Source organism: Drosophila elegans, unplaced genomic scaffold (genome assembly GCF_018152505.1).
Source record: "Drosophila elegans isolate 14027-0461.03 unplaced genomic scaffold, ASM1815250v1 contig_183, whole genome shotgun sequence".
Classification (NCBI taxonomy): domain Eukaryota; kingdom Metazoa; phylum Arthropoda; class Insecta; order Diptera; family Drosophilidae; genus Drosophila; species Drosophila elegans.
The window spans coordinates 5,361,173-5,386,145 of record NW_024545550.1 but is presented as its reverse complement, the minus strand read 5'-3'; the positions used below and the strand labels follow the sequence as shown (position 1 = coordinate 5,386,145).

At 46.9% G+C, this 24,973-nt stretch overlaps 8 protein-coding genes across 13 annotated transcripts; 3 read left to right on the top strand and 5 right to left on the bottom strand.

Moving 5' to 3' along the window:
• Nucleotides 1-685: 685 nt before the first annotated feature.
• LOC108143518 (lethal(2)neighbour of tid protein) lies at nucleotides 686-5,637 on the top strand. Its single transcript, XM_017268002.2, has 2 exons — nucleotides 686-1,047; nucleotides 4,303-5,637. Exons 1-2 carry the CDS (start codon nucleotides 762-764, stop codon nucleotides 5,547-5,549), a joined length of 1,533 nt encoding a protein of 510 aa, XP_017123491.1. The 5' UTR covers nucleotides 686-761; the 3' UTR covers nucleotides 5,550-5,637.
• Nucleotides 1,737-3,737, bottom strand: LOC108143517 (protein tumorous imaginal discs, mitochondrial). Of its 4 annotated transcripts, none has more exons than XM_017267998.2 (2): nucleotides 2,292-3,737; nucleotides 1,737-2,130 (listed from the first exon to the last, which is right to left on the bottom strand). In XM_017267998.2, the coding sequence occupies exons 1-2, from the start codon at nucleotides 3,643-3,645 to the stop codon at nucleotides 1,901-1,903; spliced, it is 1,584 nt and encodes a 527-aa protein (XP_017123487.1). In that variant the 5' UTR covers nucleotides 3,646-3,737; the 3' UTR covers nucleotides 1,737-1,900. The 4 variants fall into 4 exon arrangements, with proteins under 4 accessions (XP_017123487.1, XP_017123486.1, XP_017123488.1 ...); XM_017267997.2 differs by having other exon boundaries at nucleotides 1,737-2,135; nucleotides 2,279-3,736; XM_017267999.2 differs by having other exon boundaries at nucleotides 1,737-2,135; nucleotides 2,292-3,736.
• Nucleotides 5,638-5,943: 306 nt separating the features above from the next.
• Nucleotides 5,944-8,878, bottom strand: LOC108143583 (protein lethal(2)denticleless). The gene is made up of 2 exons (XM_017268099.1): nucleotides 8,697-8,878; nucleotides 5,944-8,422 (listed from the first exon to the last, which is right to left on the bottom strand). The coding sequence occupies exons 1-2, from the start codon at nucleotides 8,737-8,739 to the stop codon at nucleotides 6,153-6,155; spliced, it is 2,313 nt and encodes a 770-aa protein (XP_017123588.1). The 5' UTR covers nucleotides 8,740-8,878; the 3' UTR covers nucleotides 5,944-6,152.
• A 603-nt stretch (nucleotides 8,879-9,481) lies between these two features.
• LOC108143587 (tumor necrosis factor alpha-induced protein 8-like protein) lies at nucleotides 9,482-12,884 on the top strand. Of its 3 annotated transcripts, none has more exons than XM_017268104.2 (4): nucleotides 9,482-9,740; nucleotides 10,917-10,985; nucleotides 11,195-11,487; nucleotides 11,586-12,883. In XM_017268104.2, the coding sequence occupies exons 2-4, from the start codon at nucleotides 10,922-10,924 to the stop codon at nucleotides 11,859-11,861; spliced, it is 633 nt and encodes a 210-aa protein (XP_017123593.1). In that variant the 5' UTR covers nucleotides 9,482-9,740; nucleotides 10,917-10,921; the 3' UTR covers nucleotides 11,862-12,883. The 3 variants fall into 3 exon arrangements, with proteins under 3 accessions (XP_017123593.1, XP_017123595.1, XP_017123594.1); XM_017268105.2 differs by lacking the exon at nucleotides 9,482-9,740 and adding an exon at nucleotides 10,359-10,414 and having other exon boundaries at nucleotides 11,586-12,884; XM_017268106.2 differs by lacking the exon at nucleotides 10,917-10,985 and having other exon boundaries at nucleotides 11,586-12,877.
• Nucleotides 12,814-13,951, bottom strand: LOC108143589 (39S ribosomal protein L43, mitochondrial). Its single transcript, XM_017268107.1, has 3 exons — nucleotides 13,717-13,951; nucleotides 13,548-13,654; nucleotides 12,814-13,239 (listed from the first exon to the last, which is right to left on the bottom strand). The coding sequence occupies exons 1-3, from the start codon at nucleotides 13,851-13,853 to the stop codon at nucleotides 12,911-12,913; spliced, it is 573 nt and encodes a 190-aa protein (XP_017123596.1). The 5' UTR covers nucleotides 13,854-13,951; the 3' UTR covers nucleotides 12,814-12,910.
• A 290-nt stretch (nucleotides 13,952-14,241) lies between these two features.
• Nucleotides 14,242-22,031, top strand: LOC108143472. Its single transcript, XM_017267916.1, has 8 exons — nucleotides 14,242-14,392; nucleotides 14,454-14,882; nucleotides 14,945-15,653; nucleotides 15,855-16,828; nucleotides 18,779-19,642; nucleotides 19,704-19,904; nucleotides 20,082-20,960; nucleotides 21,014-22,031. The coding sequence occupies exons 1-8, from the start codon at nucleotides 14,384-14,386 to the stop codon at nucleotides 21,641-21,643; spliced, it is 4,695 nt and encodes a 1,564-aa protein (XP_017123405.1). The 5' UTR covers nucleotides 14,242-14,383; the 3' UTR covers nucleotides 21,644-22,031.
• LOC108143474 (protein angel) lies at nucleotides 16,972-18,332 on the bottom strand. The gene has a single exon (XM_017267918.2). The coding sequence runs from the start codon at nucleotides 18,195-18,197 to the stop codon at nucleotides 17,142-17,144; it is 1,056 nt and encodes a 351-aa protein (XP_017123407.2). The 5' UTR covers nucleotides 18,198-18,332; the 3' UTR covers nucleotides 16,972-17,141.
• LOC108143473 (peptidyl-alpha-hydroxyglycine alpha-amidating lyase 2) lies at nucleotides 21,925-24,890 on the bottom strand. The gene is made up of 6 exons (XM_017267917.2): nucleotides 24,336-24,890; nucleotides 23,610-23,808; nucleotides 23,438-23,551; nucleotides 23,290-23,377; nucleotides 22,900-22,999; nucleotides 21,925-22,836 (listed from the first exon to the last, which is right to left on the bottom strand). Exons 1-6 carry the CDS (start codon nucleotides 24,752-24,754, stop codon nucleotides 22,533-22,535), a joined length of 1,224 nt encoding a protein of 407 aa, XP_017123406.1. The 5' UTR covers nucleotides 24,755-24,890; the 3' UTR covers nucleotides 21,925-22,532.
• Between the last annotated feature and the right edge of the window lie 83 nt (nucleotides 24,891-24,973).

Sequence of the window (24,973 nt, the reverse complement as noted above, 5' to 3'; positions counted from 1 at the left end):
TAAAATTGGACTATTGAAAATTCAACTTTTCACAGTTTCAGGTCCGTTTCTACGCAAACTAGTCTCTCAGTTTTAAAGCTATCTGCATATAACTTTCCCAAAAATTATATTCCTGTTGCAGGTAGTAAATAAGTCGGCACGAGCTGGATCGGACGACTATAGCATATAGCTCCCATAGGAACAATCGGGGAAAAAAAATAAAGCTTTTGCTGTTTTTTAATATTTTGTTTAGTTCTTCGAGATGTAGTAATTGTTTATCATTTCAGAACTACGGTTTAAATTTCATTAACTCGGACGACTATATCATACAGCTCCCATAGGAACAATCAGATTGTTAAAACAAATAAATTAAAAAAAAGTAACTTCTAAACTTTTGAATTTAAAAAAAAATTCTCTTATATATATTAATAATTTGATAGCTCAGATTTAACACTGTGCTCCTATTAGGCACTAATAAAATCCTTAATCAATCAAAACACTTATAAAGCACTGGTTACTTTCATAACTTACATTAAATATGTTTTATTGTGACCGAAAACAGTAAAATTATGACGACCGGAAGTAGTGGCGCCAGTCCGAGACTATTGGTTGTTCGTTTTTAGTACTATCAATTCAAATTCTTGAGCAATCGATAGGTTTCACATTTCCAATTAGACCTATCGATAAGAAGCGCAACAGCTGATTTTGATAGTGCCGCCCTGGTCGCGTGGATGTTTCGATTTGAGTTGGATTTTAATTAAATTTCGCCGGTTATCACTGAAATGGCCCCGCCAAAGGCCGCCAGCCATCGTCCGGCGGTGCGGCGCAAGAAGTCCGGCAATTTGGTGGACTCCATCCTGGACAAGTACCTCAATGTGCGGTTCTTCAAGTACCTCATTTTGGAGCCGGCTGCTTTGCCCATAGTTGGACTTTTTGTGCTGCTCGCGGAGGCCGTCATCAACGTGGTGGTCATCCAAAGGGTTCCCTACACGGAGATCGACTGGGTGGCCTACATGCAGGAGTGCGAGGGCTTCCTCAACGGCACCACTAACTACGCCCTGCTCCGCGGTGAGTTTCCCTTCCGGATCTATTTTTGGCCACAGGTGACCCCATTTCGGGGTCCCTTTTCCTGCACCTGTTTCTTGTTTAAATGATTTATTGCAAATAACATTAATTTAATTTAAACTAAGGAATCATTTCAAAGTTTTACTTCGATTTCCAAAACAGTCCAAGTAACAATTTGGTTCAAAAATGATGGGATATTGATCTTTTTAAATTAGTTCTTACCAATACTAAAAATATAATTATAATTATATATATGTACTATACATATATTTGAAGGAAATGGTACGAAAATGTTATTTGGAAAACCCTATTCATAACCAGTAAAGACAGATGTTAGGTCTAATAAATTTCTAGCTACTTTTAAATCAAACTATTAATATTGAAATATATAAAAATTGAAATGTAAATAAGTAAGTGTTTGCCTTTTGATATTCTTATCAGCTTTTATTTTATGAAGAACGGTAGGTAGATTATAATGCAAAACAAAACCAAACTTGTTAAAAAAATCGTTCTTTACTTTAAGTTAATTGATTTTAAAGTCAACTGCTAACGAAATCAGAGTTTAGGAAAGAAAAAGATCCCAAAAAATGAGGATAATGTTACATCGAGGAAAAACTTGGAATTTGTATTAAGATAATTCTTTTTACAACATATTTTTTGTATATTCTGCACCGCATAAACACACTGCTTGCTCGATTGACGGTCAATTTGGTTTATTCATCTCGAACCGACTTGTATTTGGAATACACACTCCTTCGGTTCCCGCCCCGAACTTAGATTAAGCCTTAGCAACAATAACGTGCGTTAACTTAGACACTAACAAACAGAATCGGCCACCAAGTTGCGCCAACGACTGTTAGTTGAACATGGACTTGATTTTGTTTAGGAAGCCTCCGCCGTCGCCTTGTCCGGATCCTGATCCGCCGCCTTCTTTCGCTTTGGTTTCCTCTTCGGTCGTCCGCTGGTCTTTGCTTTTTGTTTCTGCTTCTCCTGCTCCTGACTTGGAGGCACCTGATCCGGCTGCTGAGCCGGTTGTTCCGCCAGTTTCTCCTGCTCCTGCTCCTGCTTTTGATCCCTCACTCGCTCCTGCGCTGCAACGAGAGGTTGGGGGACAAAGAGAAAGACACCATCGTTTAAAACAAGCTCGCACTTAAAACGCACGTATATTTAAACTACAAATTCAAACTCCAAGTTACATTTAGAGATTGCATTGGTAGATCAGGAGATTATTTACGTTGCTTTCTTACTGCCATCTTTGCGGTTCGTGATTCCGTGGATCTGGCCAGGCGTATCCTCCTCCAGTTCGGCGTACGCCTCGATCAGAGCCCGTCGCTGCTTGTCCAGTTTCCGGCTGTCCGGCACCGCAATCTTGATGTGCACATAGTGATCGCCGTGTCCATGGGCATTCACCCGCTTCAGTCCCTTGCCGCGCAGCATAATCTTGTGATGCGACGAGGTGCCCGGCTCCACGTTGATCCACTGATCCTCGTAGACGCCCTGAACGCGAACAGTGCCACCCAGCACCGATTGGGCCAGCGATATGGCCGTGTCCGTGTGCACATCGGCTCCCTCGCGCCGGAAGTAGTCGCTCCGTTCCACGCGGAAGGTGACGAACAGCTCCTTGCTGCCCACCTGCATGCGCACCGTCTGCCCGTTCTCGATGCCAGCGGGCACCGGAACGGTGACCTTCCTGCGCTGGACCGTGCGGCCCTTGCCCTCGCACTCGCTGCACGGATACTTGATGTGCTGCCTCGTGCCCTGGCAGTAGCGGCAGGTGGAGCGCATCACAAAGGGTCCCGTAGACACCGTCTCGAAACCGGTGCCATTGCAGTACTGACAGCGACCCGGTTTGGTGCCCGGCTCGCACTTGGAGCCGGCGCACTTGGGGCACTGGTCCACCACATTGACGTTGACATCCTTGTTGATGCCGCGGGCCGCCTGGGCGAAGGTGAGGTCCATCACCATCTCCTGGGCTTGTCCGAAGCCGAACTTCGAATCGGCGAAGTCGTCGAAACTGTTTGACCGGAAGTTGCCCTCGCCGAATATCTTGCGGAAGAGCTCCTCCGGATCGATGGTCGAGCGGAACTGCCAGTTCTGCGAGAAGCCCTCGGGTCCAAAGCCACCGGCTCCTCCGCCGGGGAAACCGCCGCCTTGGCGACCCATGTTCTCGGCCGTCTGGCCGTAGGTGTCGTACTCACGGCGCTTCTGCTCGTCGCTGAGCACTTCGTAGGCCTCGGAGACCTCCTGGAACTTGCGGCCCGCATCCGGATCCTCTTTGTTCGTGTCCGGATGGTACTTCTTGGCCAGCTGATAGTAGGCCTTCTTGATGTCCTTGCCGTTGGAGTTCTTGGCCACGCCCAGTGTTTTGTAGTAGTCCTTGGCCAGGAGATGGCGCGTGGTGTGAAAGCGGCGGACTTGGGGCTCCGGCTTGGCCAGATTTCCGCTCCTCCTCGGCTGCTGCGGCTGCTGTGGCTGCTGCCAAGCGCTGGAGAGACTTCGGTAGGCGGTGGCACTGGGCGCGGAGCACGAGGTGGCCACCAGACAGCTGCGCACCGCCGGCAGTTGCCGGAATACGTTGAAATTTTTACACGAAATCATCATTTTTCCATAAAAGTATCAGTTTTTCAGCTAACATGCCGTAACCTCCATGCTGCCCTACGAATGTTCTCTCTCGCTCGCACCTTTGCTCGGTGTTCCTTTCCCGTTGACATTTTGACAGTCACCCCGACGCGCCGCCCGTTACGTCAGCCGTTCCGTTCCCACCGCCCGCCATTCGCAGCGCAATCGAGCAGCTGACTCTGAATTTGAATCGAATCGGTAACGGTCGAGTTTGGCGGGTTGAGACAAAATTCGAAAAGACTTTACTGTTCTCAATACAATAAGGAAGAGACACGAGTTTTTTATTTGTATAAACAATTGAAAACTGTTTGCATTTTTGCCAGTAATAAACAATGGTTATTTGCCTAAATGTACTTTAAATAAAAATAAATTGGATAGAAATAAGGTGCGAGATAAGAAATTAATTGTAAGATATTTGTATTATTTGCTGTGGAATATTTTGAGTTGTTTATTTGCAAAGAATAAATCATATAATAATGTTATATATGTATAGTTAAACAATCACACGCATACGCATAATGGTATTTATACATAGTATGAATTAGTTTTAAAACTAATAGAGTGGTACATTTAATAGTAGTAATAGATCTTCAAATACAAATATTACAATTCATTAATACCATTTATTTAATTCCGCAGGTGACACCGGTCCTCTGGTTTATCCGGCTGCCTTTGTATACATTTACTCGGCTCTCTACTACGTGACGTCCCACGGAACGAATGTGCGGCTGGCGCAGTACATCTTCGCCGGGATCTACCTGCTCCAGCTGGCCCTGGTGCTGCGACTGTATGCGAAGAGCCGCAAGGTGCCGCCCTACGTGCTGGTGCTCAGTGCCTTCACCTCGTACCGCATCCACTCGATCTACGTGCTGCGACTGTTCAACGATCCCGTGGCAGTGCTGCTGCTCTACGCATCCCTCAATCTCTTCCTGGATCGACGGTGGACCCTGGGCAGCACCTTCTTCAGCTTGGCGGTGGGCGTTAAGATGAACATCCTGCTGTTTGCTCCGGCTCTGTTCCTATTCTATCTGGCCAATTTGGGAGTCTTGAAAACGATCCTCCAGTTGGCCGTGTGCGGAGTGATACAACTGCTGCTGGGAGCACCGTTCCTGCTCACTTATCCCGTCGAATATCTTCGAGGAAGCTTTGATTTGGGCCGCATCTTTGAGCACAAGTGGACGGTTAACTATCGCTTTCTGACCAGGGAGATCTTCGAGGATCGCAGCTTCCACCTGTCGCTGCTGGGCCTGCATCTACTGCTCCTTTTGGCCTTCGCCAAACCCACCTGGACCTTCTTCCAGAGCTATGTGCGCCTGCGTCGCGTTGAGGATCAGCTGCAGCCGCAAATTGCGCAGCAGAATCGTGAGCTGAAGGCTCAGAAAAAGTTGAAAAAGATGGACAAGGACAAGGACAAGGATCAGAATAAGTTCACAACCGAGCAACAGTCCTTCCTGAAAGCCTTCGAAAAGAGCCTGCAGAAGGCATCCGGAGCGAAGGCAACTGCAGGTCCTGTCCAGTCGGAACCGGAACGCTATGGCATCCACTTCGATCGCTGCACCCAGTTGGCCCTGCTCCCCTTCTTCCTCTGCAACCTGGTGGGCGTGGCCTGCTCCCGATCCCTGCACTATCAATTCTACGTTTGGTACTTCCACTCGCTGCCCTATTTGGCCTGGTCCACGCCGTACTCCTTGGGCGTGCGATGCCTCATCCTCGGCCTCATCGAGTACTGCTGGAACACCTATCCGAGCACGAATCTTTCCAGCGCCGCCCTGCACTTCACCCACATCCTCTTGATTGCGGGTGTGGCCAAGCAACTTCTCCACACCATGCGAATCAATAGTGCGGTGAAAAAGGATCAGCAGGAGCAACAGAAGAAGGTTCAGTAGGAGAATCGTCTTTCTAGCCACGAGTGCCACTTAAAAACATTTTGATTATGCCAAAAAAAAATTGTAATAAAAAGTACATTAAAAACCAGTCAAGTCTAGTTATTGATTTGGAGGCTGTAGGACATAAGGGTTTTATATTGGTTATGCTTAAAATAAACATTTAGAAAATAAGGAATAAGACGTGAGTATTCTTTGAATAATTATTAAACGGAGCATTGAACTCAGTTTTGGTAGTCACACGATTTTCTTTTAGCTACACTTCAAATAACGAATTACTCGTGATGATCGGACCATCACAGCAGATTAAGCAATTAAATAATCTTTACATTTACTGCCTTCCACAGTGATTGGCTTTCAAAACCATCATTAATCAAAACATAATCAAAACAAGCAGTTGAAAATTGACTTACTTTTATTTGGGTACGTTAGTCTTTTGTATGGGCGCTGTACAAATGGCGGGGAGTTGGTTACCAACTCGTCCCGCGATATATGCAACCTAGGATCTACATAAAATAACTTAAACAATGTCCGGTTAAAACTACAAGTGCAATAGTGGTGTTGTGACCTGCCCTTTGAATGGAAAATGAAGCGCGAGGCCCCGCGTCAATCGCTGCCCACCGCCGTGGTGGGCGTACGCAGGCTAAGGGGCGTGGCAGCGGAAGCAGTCACGGCAGGGGGAGTGGGGGAGGCGGGAGCAGCAGTGGCCGTCGTCGTTTCATCCGCCGGCACACTGCTGCTCCGCTGGATGCTGAAGAATCGCAAGAGTGTCGTCTCGCTGTTTCTCCTACTAGAAGTTGGAGTCCTCGGCTGAGCTTGTGTGTGGGAATGGGATTGGGAATGGGAGGAGCTGCCAGCTGGTGTGCCACCGCCTGCATCCGTGTGGGAGATGCGCCTGCGGGGCGTGGCCTGCAACCGTGGACTGCATTCGGATTGCCGCAGGCTCTGAAGTCGCGGCGATGCCAGTACGTCCGCCTGCTGCTCCTCGCTGATCTTATCGCTCAGCGTCACATGTGCCCGACCACTCATCAGCTTCTGCTTGCGGATATTCGTCAGCCAGTCCACCTTCTCCTTGGCCTTCCGCTTGGGCGACATGATGCCCAGGTGGGGAGCCTCGCCGTCCACCACATAGTTGGGCAGATTGGAGGTGGGCGAGTAGATTATGGCGGAGATGGGCGGTGGATTGGCTGCCTCTGCCGCAGCTGCTGCTGCCGCTGAAGTGGTTGGCGGGGAGGTGTACATGTGGTTCACGTTCTCACTCAAGGGCGAATGACTTGGCGTGCTCAGGATCTTGGGCTGAGGCGATACATCCTCCGCCGCAGAGTTCTCCTTTTGCCGCTTGCTTGGCGAGGCCTCTTCTTCATTGATGGGCTGAAGTTGTATGTGCCGACAAGTGGTTTCCTGGCTAGAAGGTCCAAAGAGCCGCCGACCACGGGACTCCAGCGGTTTGGCTCGTTTTTGGGGCTGCTCCGAGCCGTCCGTCTCGCCACTAGCCACGCCCAGCATATCCAGGAAGGAGCGCTTGGTGGTCGTCTTTTCCACAGAGCCAGGTGTCCGCTCGTTTTGATCCATCAGACGCTTCAGTGACCTCGGCGTCGACTCCAGATCACGCAGATTGTACTTGTGATTTCCGGTAGATGGACCTGCACTCCTCTTGCCGAATTCCCTGACATAGGAGGCAGTTCCTCGGTACATCTCCGCCCGCTCCGCCTCACTGAGGCCATCCAAATCGGGTCCAATGCGCCAGATCTTGTGCCGCGCATCATCGCTGCAGGTGACGATGGGGCAGTCGTGACTGGAGCCCCAGGCCACGCAGGTTACCTCCACTGTGTGTCCAGCTAGGGCCACCAGCGGCTCCTCGGCATGATCTAGATTCCAGATGTAGGCCCGCTCGTCGCTGCTTCCGCTCAGCAGATACTTTCCATCCGGGCTGAGACAGGATTTGATGTAGAACGTGGAGTTCAGCAGGCCCTTGTAGCAGGCCAGCGGGCGGGGCGAGTAGGAAGCCAAGTTGTAGCAATAGATGGTGTTGTCCATACAATTGGCATACAGTTTGGTGCCGGAAGCGTCCACAATGAGGTTGGTGAAGCCGCGGAAGGTGGAGTGGCCGGCATAAGGTAACTTGTGCCGGGGCAGTGGCTCCTTTTTGTAGGCCGTGTAGTTCCGCCGCAGGTCCCACACTTTGATGACTCCATCGCCGGCGCCGCAGGAGATTAGCGTGTCGTTATCCTGGAAGGCCAAGCCCGTAATGCTGCTCGATGTGGTTCCCCCTGCCATCTTGGGTGTGCGTGTGCGCTGTTTTCGCTGGGAAACTGGGGTGCCCGGTCCGCCCGTGTGGCCACTATAGATGCAGTTGTCCACGCGCGACGTGAGGTCCATGTTCAGGTTGGCCCTGATGTCCCAGATGAGAATGGCGCCATCACGTCCGCCGGTGGCGAAGACAGCGGGATCGGTGCGCTTGAAGGCAGCCGACTTGACGGACCTTGTGTGGCCCACATAGGAGTTCAGGCCACGGATGCCGGAGCCGGCCACCTCCCACAGTCGGGCCGTGTGATCCCCCGAGGCGGAGACGAAACGCATCTGGCCGGGGGCCCATTCCAAGTCGAAGACAGCGTTGTAGTGGCACTGAGGACCCACCAGGGACTGCTCCTCCGGCTGGTGATTCCGCTGCGTGGTGTCCTGCAGCGTGATCTTGCCGTCCTCGTTGGCAATCGCCAGGATGTGCCGGTAGCCATCGCAGTTGGCGAACTTGGCGGAGAAGATCGGTGGCTCCGGATTGAAGTCCGGGCAGTAGTTGGCCGGCGCTATGCCCCGCCAGCTGTCCTCCTTGGCCACGGAAAGGCGACGCAGCGCGAAGTCGTAGGTCCTCTCATTGGCTGTGGAAAAATTCCAAATGGGACATTATGAAATTAGTGCCGTGGCTATGCCATAGTTTTCTACGGATTTTCTGCAAGATCAGCAGTTTCTAATGGGGCAACTAATCGGGTTTATCGCGTCCCACAAATGATCCTCCAAGCTGGATCAATACATCGCTGGAAATGGGGCAGTAAGCCTTGGCAAACCCTTCGAACCCTTTTTGAAATCAACACCTTTGCTTGCAGGAAATTCGAGCGCCAAAAGTGAGATTCTCCCGCCAAGCGAAAAACTCACCGTATCCATGCTCCCTGGCCCGCAACTTGTTGTATATGTTCATCCTGCGATCCGCTGGGCGACTGCTCCTTTAAATCCTCGTTTTCCACTATATTAATTGCTATTTCCTTTGAAATAAAACAACCTACGATGCATCGAAAATATTTTTCAACGACGCAGCTGGACTTTTGGGCAGTGTGACCGTCTTCGGATACGTAAACTATACTATTTGGAGCGAAAAAACCGCCAAAATAACGAAAGCGGTATTTCTCAATCTATTATTAAATAGTTTAAAATTATTTAAAATTGTTAGGTTTGCTTTAAACTTAATTTAATATTTAAATAACAAAAAACTCACTCTAACGATCAAAATAACTAAATTTGTAAGTGTTCACAGAATAACAAACAACTTTTGGATCCCAATTAAATTTGAATTGTTTTTAAAAACAAAACTATTAACTAAATCATTTTTTGTTGGCTGAATTCAACAGGTTAAAAGCACGTTATTGGTAAATAGTACTAAGAAGATTGTATATACTGTTATTTAACATTACGAAATGCAAATAGTTTTCTAATTTTAAAGAATTAAATAATTTAATATAATCATACGTTGTTGATCTGTTATTTTACGTTCATTTCCGCTCTTAATCATTTAAATAATTAAACAAAAACATTTATTAAATTCAAAAATAGAACAAAATAAAAAATCTTGCCGCTATTAAGGGTACATTAAATAAAAATACCAAAAGCTACCAACTGTGACAAATACCTGGACCAATCCATTGTTTATATGATTTGGCCAGTTGCAGCAGCCGGTCACACTGGCTCATATTTTGTTTTTTGTTGCTGTTCGCTGACTTGTTTTATGTTTAATCAAAGTTGCGCATAAAGATCGCTGCGAATCGTTTACAATTTGCGCATTTAAATGCAGCTGTCCCTTTTTAGTTGCTTATGCTAGGAGTCGAAATACTGGATAGGTCATTAGATACTCACACACACTCACTCACAGACAGGAGGAGAAGGACTCAAGGATACGATTCAAGGACTGCAGCAACAAAAACACAGGTGAGCGGGCAGAGCGCCAAAGTAGGAATTCTATTCTGGTTTTTTTAGGGGGGCGGGTACACCAGTTGCAATCAATATCACCCAGTAGGCAAAGAAACACCCCCCTTGAGAAAACAAAACACGCAAATGCATGGAACGGTGTTCCAAAAACTCATTAGTTAGAGGAGTAATATATAAAGTTGGCCCAGACACACTCAAGTGCCGAAATGTTTTGGCCGTAGCGCATTTCCGCATTCCACTGCTGTCCTTGGACGGCGCCCACCCACCCACTGCCACTCCCCCCTTTTTGTTTGGGGATAGGCCTCCTTTCGGACCGACCATTTTATTGCACTTTGCGTGACCTTAACCATTTGGAGCGGTCCGTGTCATGACACGGTTATATATGTACGCCAGACGTTATCTAACTGGAACTGGAATTCACTTAGTTAAATTAGCAGCCAGGGATGCCCTGGATTAAGTTTAGTTACGACTTGGGTGGGTTCTGGCTAATACACCTACATATATGTATCTGAGAGCTTGAACTCTGCTGACCCGCAAGGGGATTCCATGGTTTGCTAGCCCTGGTCTAGACTCCTTGTTTGGACAGTTGGAAAAGCTGCCGCATTTCCATTTAAGGCTCCAACACGTACGACACGCGCTTCGTCGCCGTTAGAACGACCTTATATACACATACGGTTAGTGAAGCCACCCAAAAGGGGCTCAGTTGGTCATCAATTATTAATACGGTCCAATCTCAATATAAGGAACAGCATAACTTGTAGCTCATTTGTGTTTAACAACCACGGTTTTATATACATACTTTCAAATATTATTTTCAAGAAATTATCATTATCACTAGTTGTTTGCACACAAGAGTATTTTGTGACGAATGCTAATGATAATGAACTTGAAATAAGTTCATATATTAAATTAATTAAATATGTATGTATATTAAATTAAACATTTATATTTTATATGACTCATCCTAGTCAAAGTTAGGCCATGTAGACTGTATTATTGCCCACTTCAGTTAAAACACAAAGAAAAACAAAGTAAACGGAGCAAAGAAAGAAGGAGGTTGGCTTTATCTAGAGATACGGTGTTGATGACGTTTCTCAATCATTTATGTTTTTATATCTGTAATTCCCTTATCAATGCTTGCGACTGGAATCGGTGTAATATATGTGTGATATATAGCAACGATGTCGGTGGCCGGGCTACGACAATGTCTGCTGCTCTGGAGCGTCGACTACTGGAACTTGGAAGGTAAAACGCTGAAAAGTGCGGATCTGCTTTGCATTTGCTTTTCAGTTGCCACTTCAGTTCAGTTCAGTTCAGTTTTCTTTGGTTGCTCAGTTGTTTCTCCGTTTTGTTTGGATGGTTCAAGTTACTCGAATTGCTCCACCACAATGCTTTATTCAATGAATATGCAGCGATAATAATATCTGAATCTGCACCCCTCCCTTCCGCTTTAGTCATGGCTGAAAATGTCTTCAAGTCGCACGATATCGGGCTGCGGGCGCAGAAGAAAATCCTCTCACGCATGGCCACCAAAAACATTGCGAAGACTTTTATCGACGGGACGACGGCCTCGCTGCTGGACAACCTGTACAGGCTGTGCAAGATGCACACCGGCAACAAGGCCAAGGCGGAGAAGCTGATCAAGAACATCATCAAAATCGTGATCAAGATTGGTGTTCTCCACCGGAACAATCAGTTCAGCGAGGAGGAGCTGCAAAAGGCGGAGAACTTTAAGAGAAAGTTTCAGGTGAGACTACTTTTGTTAAATACTATAACTGATGTTACGTGTTTACCCATAACTAGAACCATTTATTTCTAAAACTGAAACTTTATTACATTTTGCAGAACACCCAGCTCTCCATCATATCATTCTACGAGGTGGACTTCACCTTCGACCTGGCCTACCTGCAAAAGTCAATAGCCGATTCGCAAGTGGCGCTGAAGTCGATTGTGCAGCCGCATCTCACAGAGAAATCGCTGGGCCGCATCGACGAGGTGTTCGATTTCTTCGGGGAGGAGACGCTGCTGGAAACGGCTTTCCGATCGGACTCCCCCTATCGCGAGGTGATGGGAAAGATTGTGGCAGACATAAATGCGGCGATGGAAACGGGCGACATTTGAGGAGATCCGGCAACCGAACTGAGCTGTCATTGCGTGCTATGAAAAAAAGGCTATCATCAAAACCAAAAAGCAGCCAGTAGCTAGTTGCGAATGGAAAATGCTTGCTTAAAAGCCCACCCACCAACACCAAAATACAAAGTCTAGATATAGATATGAAACAGCAGCGACAGTAAAGGAACGGCTGGGAAAGAAGGGAAAAAAGACATGTGTTTAAACAAGAGTTTAATTTAGTTTAACTAGTGATATACCATTGACAACAATATCAAAAGTGTAAAGACGTCCGTATTGATTATTTTGATGACAACGTTAACATTTGTGTACTCAAGGTCTATATAGTAATAATTAGGAGAAACTAAATGCATTTCGCCAAAGGAATTCACCACACGGAAATTGTAAACTCGAGCAAAATGCTTTTATCGGTGTGTAAGTCGTTGATCGTATGCGTGCGTGTAACTTTATATGTGTAAGTCTAAGTGTTAAATGGAAAATACTTCAGCACATAAGCAATTATTCGTGGTCTAATTTTTGATACTCTAAAAACTCGCTGTATCCAATCGCAATTACCTGTATATGTACCCCACAAACACCGTCTTAGTCAGACCCCTACGTACTTAACTGATCGTTGCTGATCGGAATCACCTAAATCACCTGTAAGCGTTAGTCCATGCTAAGTTGTTTATTCTAAGTTGTCACCATAACCTGTTTACACCGCGACTTCTTTTGTCTGAGAGTCTGGTTCGCACATTAATTTGTATTTCTATATGTATTCCAAGCCTCAAAGGGGTCAGTAACCTTAAGCATTATTTATGATACTCCCACAATGATATTCCAACAACCCGAAACATATCGAAACTATCTGAAATCAAACAACGCTAAGGGGACAATAAGTTGTTCGAATTTTTCAATGACTTCTGGATCGATATTTCAAGCGGAGGAAGCACCATTTTAGTCGTTTAGATTTTAAATATTTATTTGTTTACCAACATAACAATGTTGACTATAAAAATAAAAGCAACAATTACCAAAAAGTCTTAATTTCTATACAACTATTACTCGGCCCTCTTTTTGTTTAAAACTTCGTTGGTCTCCTCGCCAGCTTCGAGTTGCTGCTGCCGGAACAGCTCGATCAGCTTCTCGGTGGCGGTTTGCGGTGTATCCAGTGGCTTGGATGCCTCTTCATTGGGGTACACCTGGGAATCTGGTGAACGCAGCAGGAATGGTGTCCACGGGCCCTGGATGGATGGCACATCCGTGTGCCACATTTTACGCAGACGCAGCGAACTGGAGCTGCCGTTTTGGGTCTTTAGCAGGTCAATCCACTTGGAGATCTCTTCTTGAGTGCTGTTCCTGCAGCTCATCCACTCGCGCTCGCCGTTCACTAGAAATAATTTAATTTTTTTTTAGTTTGTATTGTATTGTATTGTTTTAAAATTATAACACCTGAACCTTAGGCAATTGTTTGGTGAAATTAAGAACTCTTGGAGCATTTAGGTATTTGGTTTTAAACAAATTTTTAAAAACAGAAAACCTTTTTTTATAGTTTTGATTAGAATAGACTAGGATTTTTAAAATGTAAAACATGCTTATTTGTAAACAACGAAAGTAAGGACTAGTCTATTTAACTAAAAATTTAAACCAAGTATTATTAGATTTGATGTTGAGTCTCTTAAAAAATGAAGTACTCACAGTACTCGCCCACCAAAACTGGGGTGCGATGGCGTCTGGGCTTCACATAGACCACAATGCCGGGATTCTCCTTTGCGAAGTCCACCAAGTGGTTCTCAATAAAGTCGCTGTAAAACGTTTATAATAATTTAAACTATTTTTAAAGTACAATAATATTATTTTTCCATACCGCATGCCCCTGCTGGATCCATTATTCTTGCAGAACTTTAGTGTAATCCTCTGCAGTTGGCAAACATAGCGTCCAAGTCCATTTTGCAGGGGAGCTCGTGGGAAGCCAGACTTCAAGAACAAGTGGCTGTTTGACATTTTATAATTATATTTAATTCAAAAGTGTTTTAAACAAATTATTAAGACTTTTCGTAATCAGAGAAGACGTAACCTCACGCCGCAAACAGCTGACAGCTGTTTCTCTATAGATAGTGATGCCAAGTTTCCTGTTTTAAGATTTAGCTATAGTTTATATACATTCTTATTTTAAAATATTTTGATAAAAAATAATGTAAATGTTTTTTTCCTAGTATAAACTGAAATAGGAAAAAAAATTAACAATATACAAGTAATAAGACACATAACTTCTTGTATATATATTAGCTGATTTTAACTATTTGAGTTGGTCACATTTTCCCAGCCAAATACTCATCTCTGACAAAAGACAGGGCTGTTAAACACTCTCCCACTTTTGATAAAGAAGAAGCGGCACAAAAGGGAATACAATAATGCAGGCGAAGCGTCGTTTTTCTTTTGATTGGAAAACCTCGATGCCGGAGTAGAAAGCGTGCAACGTGTAAAAGTGGAGCACATGCAGCTGGTCTTATCAGTTGTAAATACATAGAAAAATGGCCACAGTAAGCACTAAAAACACACATTTCATTTGAAATTGCATGTAAACAGAGTCTTGGCATTCAGATCTTTGCAGGCTCAAAGTTCTCCAGTCATGCTCTAGTGGAAGAAGAGGGGGAAGAGCAAGAGGAAGAGGAGGAGGAGGAGGATTCCGCTGAGTCTGGTTCCACGTCTTCGTTCAGTTTGCAGGAGTGCATCGATGAGTTTAGGGCACGCCGCATCCGTAGGGTATCCACCCAAAGTCGCGACTGCGAGACCAACCACAATAACAACAACAACATGCCCAGGCAGATGCCCCGCATCCGAAGGACCATGGATGCGGACCTAATCAACCAGAATCGCTGCAACAAGGAGCAGGAGCGCAAGGGCAAGCCCTGCCAGAATGGCTTCTGCTACTGCTTCACCAGCGACAGCGGGGATTGCGGCTCCGCGGCGCCGCCACGTGACCAGCACGTGCGACTACCACGGCGTAGCAGGCGTTCCGAGAGCACTAAGGTGCGTTAATCTCCATCACACTCAACAACCCAAATAAAACAAATGCTAACCCTTTTTTGCAGCCCGCCGCCAAGCAGAATAATCTGGGCAGTCAGCGGCAGCAGGCGGACAAACGTCGTCAGAGCGAGCCGGCCAACATAAAATCCAGCTTCAAATCTCCTTTAACCGCTGTCAGTCGCTTGAGAGCTGTGGGCGGCGACGATGAACCGCTCATCCACATCATTCAAGAGCTGCACGACAACTGTGTGGTGTCCGAGGTGCGCGTAAATCGCCAAAAACTGCCAATTTCGGGCTCCAGCTGCCGGCACAGGTGCTCCCAAACCATGAAAGGCACCACCAAAATGCAATCGTACGAGCCCTTAGCCTACAAACCCTCAGCCCCGGTTTTGTCCAACATCAGCGAGCAGGAATCAGCTGTGGAAGAGGGACTGGACGAGGATGTAATGCCCACGGAGCCCACAAGTCGTAGAAGTTCCCGATCTCGTCGAAGTTCTGGCGCAGGAGGCCGACTCCTGCAGAAACGCCTCTCTCTGAGTCAAGTCAACTTCAAGACACGCGATTCCCAGCAGCCGCCGCCGAAACCACCGCGCCGCAGCTCCCAAAGTCTGGACGGCAAGCTCTCGCAATCCTCGCTCACTTCCACGAATCCTTCGGTGCGGGAGGCGGAACGAGTTCTGGACGAGTTTCTGCGCAAACGTGGTGTTCAAGTGCCTGGCAGTAAAGAAGACTCTACGCGCCGGAAGGACGGCCAGCGCAGATCCTATCCCATGGGTAAGTAATCAGCCCAGGCCCAAGACAATGAAACCGTAACCAAATCGAATTAGATATACAAATTACCAAAAGAATTAATTTAACTAAAATTCAAATGTATTAACCAAATAAAGAGTTGTGTTCCAAAACATTTGAGTTACGGTTTCATTTGCTGGACTTTTGGATTGTCAATGATCTCACGAGTTTTGTGTCACCATCTAGCTGAGGTGGAGAAGCCCAGGAGCCACAAACATCTGCCCACCTGCCCCTCACTCAGCGACATTGAGCGCGTGGTGGAGTCCAAACGGGGCTCGAATTACGCCCGGAATATACGTCAGGAAAGCAGCCGGAAAAGTGCGCCCGCCAAGGACATAATTCTTGGCTGGACGGAGCCCAAGATCACCGATATGCTGAACTACGAAGGCAAGACAGCCAGCGAATTTAGGACCCAAGCAGAACCGCAAGTGGCCATTGGATGGCAACTGCCTAAGGCACAACCTCAGCCTGTAGTTCCAAAGGTTTCCTTGGACACCGTGGATGGTAGTATGAGCGAGAACCTAGCATCAAATATGGTGCACAAGGAGACGCCCATCAAATATCCCAGTGGAATTAGAACAGCAGGCGGTCAGGCCAGCCAGAAGTTCATCTGGGGCGAGCAGTGGCGAAATCTATCCCCCTGGAAGGGTAACAAATCGAAAAACTTGGGGAAGAAGTCTAAGAATTTCCTAAATACCTCCAAAAAGAAGATCCTGCGCTTCGTGTCGCCCAAAAAGTCGAATCAACAGGAAAATCAAACGGAGGAGCAGATCAAAATCACTCCAAAACAGTGCACTGTGGGCGTGCAGACCTCCACTTCTCAGCTGGATTTGCATTCTCAATCTCCGCCAGGCAGCTACCACTCGCCCATGCAGACCACGCCCTCGGGAACGACCACATCTACCCGCCAGCAGTTGGACAGGGAGCAGCCCTACTTTGACTTCGAGCGCAAGGTGGATGCTCCGACGCCTCCAAAGAAGTTGCCCCGTGCTAATAGAGCTCGCAAGCTGGATTTCCAAACGGAGGCGGCACCCACCACATATCGCTCGTTCCACAAGGACCTCGATCAGGACGTTACCATCACCAAGATGGGCTATCTTCTGAGCAGTATCCGAGCCAAGCTGGAGGCTAGTGATGAACGGGCATTGCGCACTTTCCGGGTAAGTTTCTTTTTGTTATCTACATACATAATTTTAAAATAATTAAAACGAAAACGTTTCGTTTTCCTCCTTAATACTTAAAAGCTCAATATTTCCTGAAACATTCAAATCCTTATTTGCTATAACTTCGCAACGCTGGAACATTCACTTTAAGAATTCTTTAATCTTTTGAACAAACAAATTTAAAAAGTACTTTGAGGGAACTTGAGGGATTGCGCTTTTGGCGAGTTTTTTGTTGTTAATTTTTGAAAACCAAATGGTCAATCTTTATTGACGAGTCCGGGATAAAGCGACAAACTTAAATACTGAGCAACTAGACAACTGTGAATATGGCGCCCAGGGCGTAGTGATCCGAACCCAGATAGTGGTTGGGGATCTGACCCACGCTGCTGCAGCGGTTGATGGATGGCAGTGAATAGACGCTGATGGGCAGAAGCTTGTGCCTGCTCCGTGATCCAAGCGAGCGCAGGATGTAGTCCACAGTGATCCAGTTGTTCTGGTATGTGGAGGCTGTGCCCTCGCCGGGATCGATAAGCTCGAAGCGCAGAGGCGCAGGATTAACTTCTGATTCCACTTCATCGCCCTTTTCGATAAGTAGTTCAATGGGAGACGAGTTCTTCAGACTGTTAAAGTCACCAGTTAGGACAATAGGTGTGTCCGTAGAAAATGAGTGAAGCTCCTCTAGTATTCTGCCCACCTGAGCGCAGCGCACATCATCTCTTTTAGGGTTGTACAACAAATGCGTGGTGGCCACTACGAACTCCTTCTCCTCGTCCTGCTTCTTTTTGAAACGAAACTTGGCAAACAGGGCCACATTCTCGCGATTGAGCAGAGCCACCTCCTGGTCATGCAGTTCGACAGCTCGGTGGTCCAGCAACTGGAACTTTGAGGAGTCATAGACAATGGCGCATCCGTCCGTGCGATGTCCAGTCTTCTTTTTGTAAACATAGGCCAGTCGTTTGCCGTTACCCATGCGCAAGCCTTGAACGAGCAGTCCCAGGTGATCAAACTGCATCTCCTGCAGGCACAGGATGTCTGGATCCAGTTTGATCAGCTCCCGCTGAAGATTCTGCTGGCGGCGACGCCAGCTGAGAAACTCCTGTGGGATGCCCACGTAGAGGAAGAGGTGCTCCAGCAGAAGGTCCTGGGCCAGGATGTTGTACGAGACCAGCTTGAAGGTGGACGACTTGGGGGGAGCTCGCACTCTAGGCTGATATCCCACTGGCGTCCACCGCCTGTTGAAGTCGTAGCCCGTCTCCATCGCCTCCGATTTTGGCTTGCGCTTTCCGTTTGTCTTTTTTGTGTGGCTGCTTCTGATGATCTGGATCCTGGCCTGGAGTGCAGCGGTGCGGAGCAGGGACTTGTACATCTCCTCAGGTTCGCCTCGCCATGTGACTGCGCTCCTGGTCCCCCTTAAATGCCTCTGTTCCGGATTGTTTGCGGATGGCGTTCGAATTTGCCAGGGGAATGGGGAAAGTATGCTGTTGTCAGCTGTTTTTGCTTGTTGCGTCGTCCGTTTTGCGCTCTTCGCTGGGCTGCACTGCAGCTGATATCGATAACACTCTGGCATTCAGACTATCGAAATTTGAATTTGAAATGGGAATATGAGAGCAATTAAAATAGAGTCCACACTCAAGGGGCTTAAGTTTTTATATCTAAAAAATAGCACAGTATTAACTTTTTTTTAAAAATGTTAATTACAGAGAAAACTAAGTGTTCTTGGGTCAATTATTTAATGCTTTTTCAAGTAATAATCTTAATTTGTCGTATCGGTCTAAAAATTCATTTTATCATAACTTGATGTTAATTAAATACAAGCTTGAAACAAATCATAACTGTTAAATAGAAAAGGTTCGATTCAGTCAAACCCCCTTTTTTTATATAATATATATATTTTATATATTAATTATATTTTATTAAAATTACCTATTCAATTTAACATATGTCCAGGACTGCTCCCGCTTTGATACCCGTGAGCACAGTCATCATCAAGCCGAGAGCTTCGACTGCACAGACGGTCCCAGCAGCCTGGTAACCACATCTGTGGCCACTACACGTCTACAGTGCGATCTCGACAGCGAACCCATTTATTCGGAAATCGAGGAGGATTGCCTGCGGATTAGAGGAAGTCCACATCATGAGGTTAAGACCGCAGCGAAGATAACCAATCCGACCCCGACTCCCACACCAACGGGAAGCTCCACGGCATATGTGAGTGAGTCCATGCCGGATCCATCGCCTTCGCCCGCCGATCTCAGTGCCATGTACGCCAGAGTGCAGAAGACACCGAAGAACTCACCGCAGACGAAGTCCCTGGTTGTCCAGTCAGAGATAAAAGTGCAGACCACTTCTCAGCCACAGCTAATTCCGCCTGTTAGCCAGCCTCAGATAACTTATAATGTTGTACAACCTAAGAAAACCAGCCAGCCTATGCCACCGCAGTCAATCCCGCAGGCGATTCAACCTCCATTGAGTGCTCCCAGTCAGCCTGTGGCTTTGGGTCACTTTCTGCAGGAATCTATGAAGAACGGCAACTTCTTTCAGTTCATGCCACTGCCCGAGGAACCGAGTGCAACTGAATCCTCCTGCTCAGCCAGTCAGACCACAGAGTCCTCTGTGATTCGGCAGCCCAAACTGAAGTCGCCGCCTCCGATAACCCATCAATCCCTGAACAATATCAGCGAGCAGCATTCACCGCCAAAAAAGAACCGAAATCTCTCCCGTTCGGAACTCTCCCTGCAGCGCAGCGAGATCTTTCTGGACAATCTGTGTCGCAGTGAACTGGTGCTGGATCGTCCCGAAAAAGTGCACAATGTAAGTGGCCTCGAAAGGGTTTTACCTTCCATCATATCGCTTATTAAGAACCCCTTTACAGACCAGTTCCATTGCGGATTCCGTGTCGTACGACATGCCCAACGAAGGCGCCGAGGAGTTGTACGCCGATTACAGCTTGGGAGGGGCGTGCAGTGCCGGCAGCTCCTTTGTGGCAAATGACTATGGCTCTGGACAGATTGAGCCGGAGCCGGCCAACCAGAGCACTCCCAAAAAGAAGCAGAGCCAGCGGTTTACAACCAAGGTAGAGATTTTTGTTGACTCCCATTAGAGCTTAAGGCTTTCGCTTGCATTCGACACTGTAACTTCTGTAAATAGCCACTATCACACTGTACTCATCCGAATCTTTCCGAAACGCATTTGAAATATAAGATTGTTTTTGCTTTGGCCATAAGAAATTGAGTAATAGTCAATCTTTCAGCCATCGCGCAATCTGACCATCGACATAAACGATGGCCCAGTCACGCCACTGCGTCAATTTGGCCAGAATCTCAGCTTCAGTTGCCCCACAACCCCACAGCAGGCAGTGGCTGGGACTGGGGCTGGGGCTGGGACGGAGGATCCCACTGGCCTCCACAACAGCAGCAGTTTGGGTGAGCTGATGCAGACGGTGCCCATTCCCACCGACAGCCAGCTGATGTCGGTCAGCGCTCTGGCCCGCTACCGCCTGCTGAAGAACGCTCTGCGTCGCTCGTACCGCAAGGGGAAGGATTTCTTTCTGGCGGAGAAGCAGCGACTGACTCACAGCCTAAATCTCTCGCGAGATCAGTCGAATCAAACGGAAGGGGAGCTGGACAGCAGCACCTACTATGCCAGCTTCAATCTGGACTCCCTGCTGAATGAGTCGCTGAACCCCAATGAGCAGTTGGCCCAGGCAGTGAGCATATGTCGCCAGATGCCAGAGCTGGAGATCTCCGCCGAGATGGTGGAGGCCGAGCGACTGCTGCTCTTCTCCAGCCTGCGGAAGTCGTCTCCACTTGGGTCGCAACTAAATGAGGATGCTCTGGCCGCTAGGAGGCCATCCCAGTGCCTGCTAATCGATGCCATGGAACTGCCGGTGAGGGCGGATGTCAACCAGGATATGTTCTTCAACTACCATTACATCTGCACCTTTGAGTGCGGTGGACGCATTCGCTCCACGCAATCGGTGGAGTGCCAGGATGGATGCGCCTTCTTTCGGGACTGTGGCTTGGAGTTCTATAGCGGCGAGAAGGCGGAAACCTTGGAGCTTCACTGCCAGATCTTCATGCTGCGCCTGCGCAAGGTTTCCACGCTGGCTCTGGAGCCTGCCAAGTCACTGGTGAGTGGATTTAGATCTCCAAGGAAGCAGTTCCCTAATGAGTTACCTTACAGCGACGTGGCAGTGGGAATTTGGGCTCCGCCAATTCTAGTTCTTCCACGGGCTCTGGTGGCGAACAGATCATTTCGCGCTTTCGCCTGCATGCTTCTTTCAAAGTACAAGCCATGAACTTGGCACCCTTTCAACTGGTGGCCAGTGAGACGAGATCCAGCGATAAGATTTGCCTGCGCAGCTCGCGATCCTGGCAATTGCCCTTAAGTACACACACAAAGTCCACGAATCTGGGCCCGGCTATATCCATTACTGGACGAGTGGACTTGCGGCTGCCCAAGGCCCGTTTCGCTGGCTACCTAAATGTTCAGGACCCGAGGAGCAAACACAACTGGAATCGGAGATGGTGCAGTCTGGATGGCGTGCAGCTATCCGTTTGGCAGCACGAAAATAATCTGCCAGATGAATCACCCCTTTTTTCGCTCGAGCTACCGGGATGTGGGCAATCTTCGATAGCTGCTGCTCCGCGGGAACTGTGTGCCCGGGCCAGAAGCTTTCTACTGCAGGGCAAAGAATCTGAATACGAATCGGGAGTCTTCTTTGCCGCCGATACTCAATCTGAGCTCTCCGAATGGCTGGCGCACTTAAACGAGGCTCTGGAATTTGCCAGGCACTGGCTGAATTCCATCTGACAGCAGTTGCATTCCCTAGAGATTTTTATTTTTATATGTGTTGAAGTTTTCTATTTATATTTGCTAGTATTTAAGTTATGCCCAAACATTTCTGTTTTTATTTGTAAATTAGAGTGTTTGCCCTGCAAACTAAGCCGCTCGAATGCCTTACATAGGGCTGGATATACACAGTTTTTGCTTAGGTTTAAGAACATATCTATAAGAACTAACATTCCTTGGCCTTGAGGGGATATAGTCATTGGATCTGAACCATCTAATCCCCGTGTTCTGTGGGCTTGCCGTTCACGTCACAACAACAACAGTTTATTACATACATAATGTACATGGGGCTACGATAAGTTGATAAGATACAGATACGATTATATATTTGATATAGGTTACAATATGATACACAATGTATGTTTATATGCGCTGGTTGCCCCCGGTTATCTGCGGAATCCATGCGGTTATCCAAGCTCACATCCCCACATCCTCACATTCGTGCCTAGTTAGTGCCTACGCATAACTATTACATTTAAGTATATGTACTATTTAAGCTGCTTTGTAATTTTGTTTTCGTTTTCGTTTTCGTTTGCTCATTACAGTGCAAAACATAAGAGTCTGAGGTTATGTTTGTTGTGGTATTGTTTTCCAAGCAATTTACATACTTAACTTGTACACATTACTTAAGCACTTACTAATCTCTATTGATCTGACGTTGGGTCACTTTAAACTGTACTCTGCTTAATGCTTAGGTTCTGTATAATCTGTTTCCGATTTGGTGTCTGATTCTGTGTGCGTTTTCCATTCGCTTGCTGCTGATAACTAATTGATGGGAATCTATGGATCTAGGGATATGCAGGAGCGCAGTGCAAGTCGGACTTTTTTTTTGAAGGATTTGGTTTTAGGCTCAGGCCAGCACATATTTCCACACTCGATTCGTCTGGTGGTTGGTTCCGATTTCGGTCACATACAGGGCTGATCCATTCACACTGACCGCCATGGAGTGCGGGTTCTTGAACTCGCCCCAGTGCCCGATGATCGTCTCGGAGCGCGGATCAATGGTGAATCCCCGCACGGGCAGCATGGAGGTGGGTCCGTTCACTGCGAACACTATGTCGCCATAGCTGGCCACCCCAAAAACGCGTCCCAAGTCCGGTTCCTGGATGGTAGCCGCCGGCTCACCCTCTCCATGGGAGGATATCAGTCCAGCCCTGTCAAACAAATGTCGTTGATATAAATTGTACATTTTTAAAGTATAAGATATATATCCTTACTTGGGACAGACTACGCGCATATTCTCCCTGTCAGCGATGCACAGAAGATCCAGGTGTTCCAGCAGTGTTATAGCATGGGGAACCTGCAATGAGAGGAATTCTGCATAATGGCTGGGTTAGAAAATGTCAAACCATTCAAAGGTGCCTTACAAATACAATATTTATTTTAAACGATAGTCAATTTGTCAAAAAAATATATAAAGCTTAAAGGTTTTTGAAGAATTATACATATACCATGGAAAAGTATATACAAATTTACTAAGAATTCATATACCAAGGGAATGGCAAAAATACGTTTCCAAATAAATGAAATTGTGTTTACACAAATTATATATAAGGACCAAAAACAGCATGATCTTCCCACTCAGTATGAAAATTAAGTATACGCACCGGGTGGCTGGGGAATCGTACGTAACAGCTTGCCAGCGGCATTGAACTTGAGTATGCGACTATTGCAGTACCCATCAGCAATAAAGAACTGTGGATTGGGATAACAGTGGATATTAGGTACGAAATTATTTGGACAGCTGCCTCTTACCTCTCCGGTTGTGGCCACTGCAATTGAAGTGGGCTTGCACAGGTGCTTAACGGATGATCCCGGCCTAAATCGCTTGCCAATGGTTAGCAGTGGCTTGTTGCTAAAGGGTTTAAACTAATGGAAACAATGATTACAGCTAAGAGTCTCGTATTTAAATTAATCAAATATTTACCTTAAAGGCCTGGTGCATGGCCACATCCGTAATCCAGTAATTGCCGTGTCCATCGATGGTCATGCCATGTGGCATATAGAACATGCTCGATCCCCATCCGGACTTAATAGCTCCCGTCTTCGCGTCCAGCACGTAGATGGTATTCTCCTTAATGGGCCCGTATTCAATTAGGTAGTATATATTGCTCTCGTTGAAGGTACTGCAATAGCAATGACGAGAATGAGATTAAAGGATTTCACCAATTTGGTTTAATAAATGGCTGAACAAAATATTTTTATATATATGTTTAATAAGGAAAAGAAGCTAATTAAATAATTATTAAAAAAATATTATTTTGTCCACAACTGCGGTCAAAATATTAATAGTATGAAAATGTAAAGTGCTCAGAAACATACCTTTAAGGTATAGGACAGAATTTCTTTTAATTTATCATAATGCTTACTAACAAAATGACAAAAAGTATTCATCTTTTCTTTTTTTGAATATTTAAATATACCTATCGTAGTTGTGAATTTTATATTTGCCACATTTAGTTTATAGTATTAGCTTCAAAGCAATTTTTGGTTGGTATATCCATAAGTTTCTTAGCTATAACTACGATAAGTGCTATTATTTTGACCCTTTTCTGATAAATTTCGAAAACAAGATCATATTGCTGGGTTTGTGTTTTTCTATGTGCATATGCGATAGACACTTGTTACTAGGCAGCGACAGCTGTTGACCTACTTTACATCCCAGTAGCGCTCGGCACGGTGGAAAACCACCGGATTTCCCTGTGGATCCACGGCCACGGCGGTGACCTGGCCAAAGCTGTGCTGCTGCTGCTCGGTTGGCCAGTTCTCCACGAGCACTGGCGTCGGAACACTGGCCGCCGGAAGGGGCACATTGTCGTAGCTGCGTTGGTTCTGCAGGGCCAGCGCATCATCGTCCGCCAGGGGCAGTGGCAGATCCGACTGCTCCGGCTTCGCGAGTCCCTTCTCCTGGAGCCGCCGCTTGATGAGCGCCCGAACCTGGTCGAAGAAACGCTCGTTGAGATTCACACCTGGGCCCAGATCCACGGCCAATCCCGCTGGCAGGTGGTTGCTGCTGGGCGCCACACATCCGAGACTAATGGCCAGCAGTGCCACGAACAGGAGGCGCGACATTTTCTGGAAGTCCTGCGATTTTCTTCACCAAAACAAACGGAGATTTGGCTTCTAACTGCGCTCACTCGATTTTCCACACTGCCAACATCTGTTGGCGGTGTCTATATGTTGAGCTGGCAATAGATTAACTGACTTTGGCCCAAGCACACACACTCGCACACACAATCGCACACGCACTCCCACGCTGTTCGATTTTCGCTTTCAATGCGACGCCTGCGC

Bases quoted from the DNA above. Each gene is read 5' to 3' on its own strand.
- LOC108143589 (XM_017268107.1), bottom strand. From the start codon at position 13,853: ATGTCAAACAGCCACTTGTTCTTGAAGTCTGGCTTCCCACGAGCTCCC. The intron at 13,655-13,716 runs GTATGGAAAAAT...AACGTTTTACAG, and splicing joins GGATCCAGCAGGGGCATGCG to CGACTTTATTGAGAACCACT. The intron at 13,240-13,547 runs GTGAGTACTTCA...AATTATTTCTAG, and splicing joins AGTTTTGGTGGGCGAGTACT to TGAACGGCGAGCGCGAGTGG.
- LOC108143473 (XM_017267917.2), bottom strand. From the start codon at position 24,754: ATGTCGCGCCTCCTGTTCGTGGCACTGCTGGCCATTAGTCTCGGATGT. The intron at 23,552-23,609 runs GTAAATATTTGA...TGTTTCCATTAG, and splicing joins CCATGCACCAGGCCTTTAAG to TTTAAACCCTTTAGCAACAA. The intron at 22,837-22,899 runs GTAAGGATATAT...TTTGTTTGACAG, and splicing joins ATGCGCGTAGTCTGTCCCAA to GGCTGGACTGATATCCTCCC.
- LOC108143518 (XM_017268002.2), top strand. From the start codon at position 762: ATGGCCCCGCCAAAGGCCGCCAGCCATCGTCCGGCGGTGCGGCGCAAG. The intron at 1,048-4,302 runs GTGAGTTTCCCT...TTAATTCCGCAG, and splicing joins TAACTACGCCCTGCTCCGCG to GTGACACCGGTCCTCTGGTT.
- LOC108143474 (XM_017267918.2), bottom strand. From the start codon at position 18,197: ATGTACAAGTCCCTGCTCCGCACCGCTGCACTCCAGGCCAGGATCCAG.
- LOC108143517 (XM_017267997.2), bottom strand. From the start codon at position 3,645: ATGATGATTTCGTGTAAAAATTTCAACGTATTCCGGCAACTGCCGGCG. The intron at 2,136-2,278 runs GTAAATAATCTC...CTCTCGTTGCAG, and splicing joins GATGGCAGTAAGAAAGCAAC to CGCAGGAGCGAGTGAGGGAT.
- LOC108143583 (XM_017268099.1), bottom strand. From the start codon at position 8,739: ATGAACATATACAACAAGTTGCGGGCCAGGGAGCATGGATACG. The intron at 8,423-8,696 runs GTGAGTTTTTCG...ATTTTTCCACAG, and splicing joins GGCCAGGGAGCATGGATACG to CCAATGAGAGGACCTACGAC.
- LOC108143587 (XM_017268105.2), top strand. From the start codon at position 10,922: ATGTCGGTGGCCGGGCTACGACAATGTCTGCTGCTCTGGAGCGTCGAC. The intron at 10,986-11,194 runs GTAAAACGCTGA...CTTCCGCTTTAG, and splicing joins CGACTACTGGAACTTGGAAG to TCATGGCTGAAAATGTCTTC. The intron at 11,488-11,585 runs GTGAGACTACTT...TACATTTTGCAG, and splicing joins ACTTTAAGAGAAAGTTTCAG to AACACCCAGCTCTCCATCAT.
- LOC108143472 (XM_017267916.1), top strand. The intron at 16,829-18,778 runs GTAAGTTTCTTT...ACATATGTCCAG, and splicing joins GGGCATTGCGCACTTTCCGG to GACTGCTCCCGCTTTGATAC. The intron at 19,643-19,703 runs GTAAGTGGCCTC...ACCCCTTTACAG, and splicing joins GTCCCGAAAAAGTGCACAAT to ACCAGTTCCATTGCGGATTC.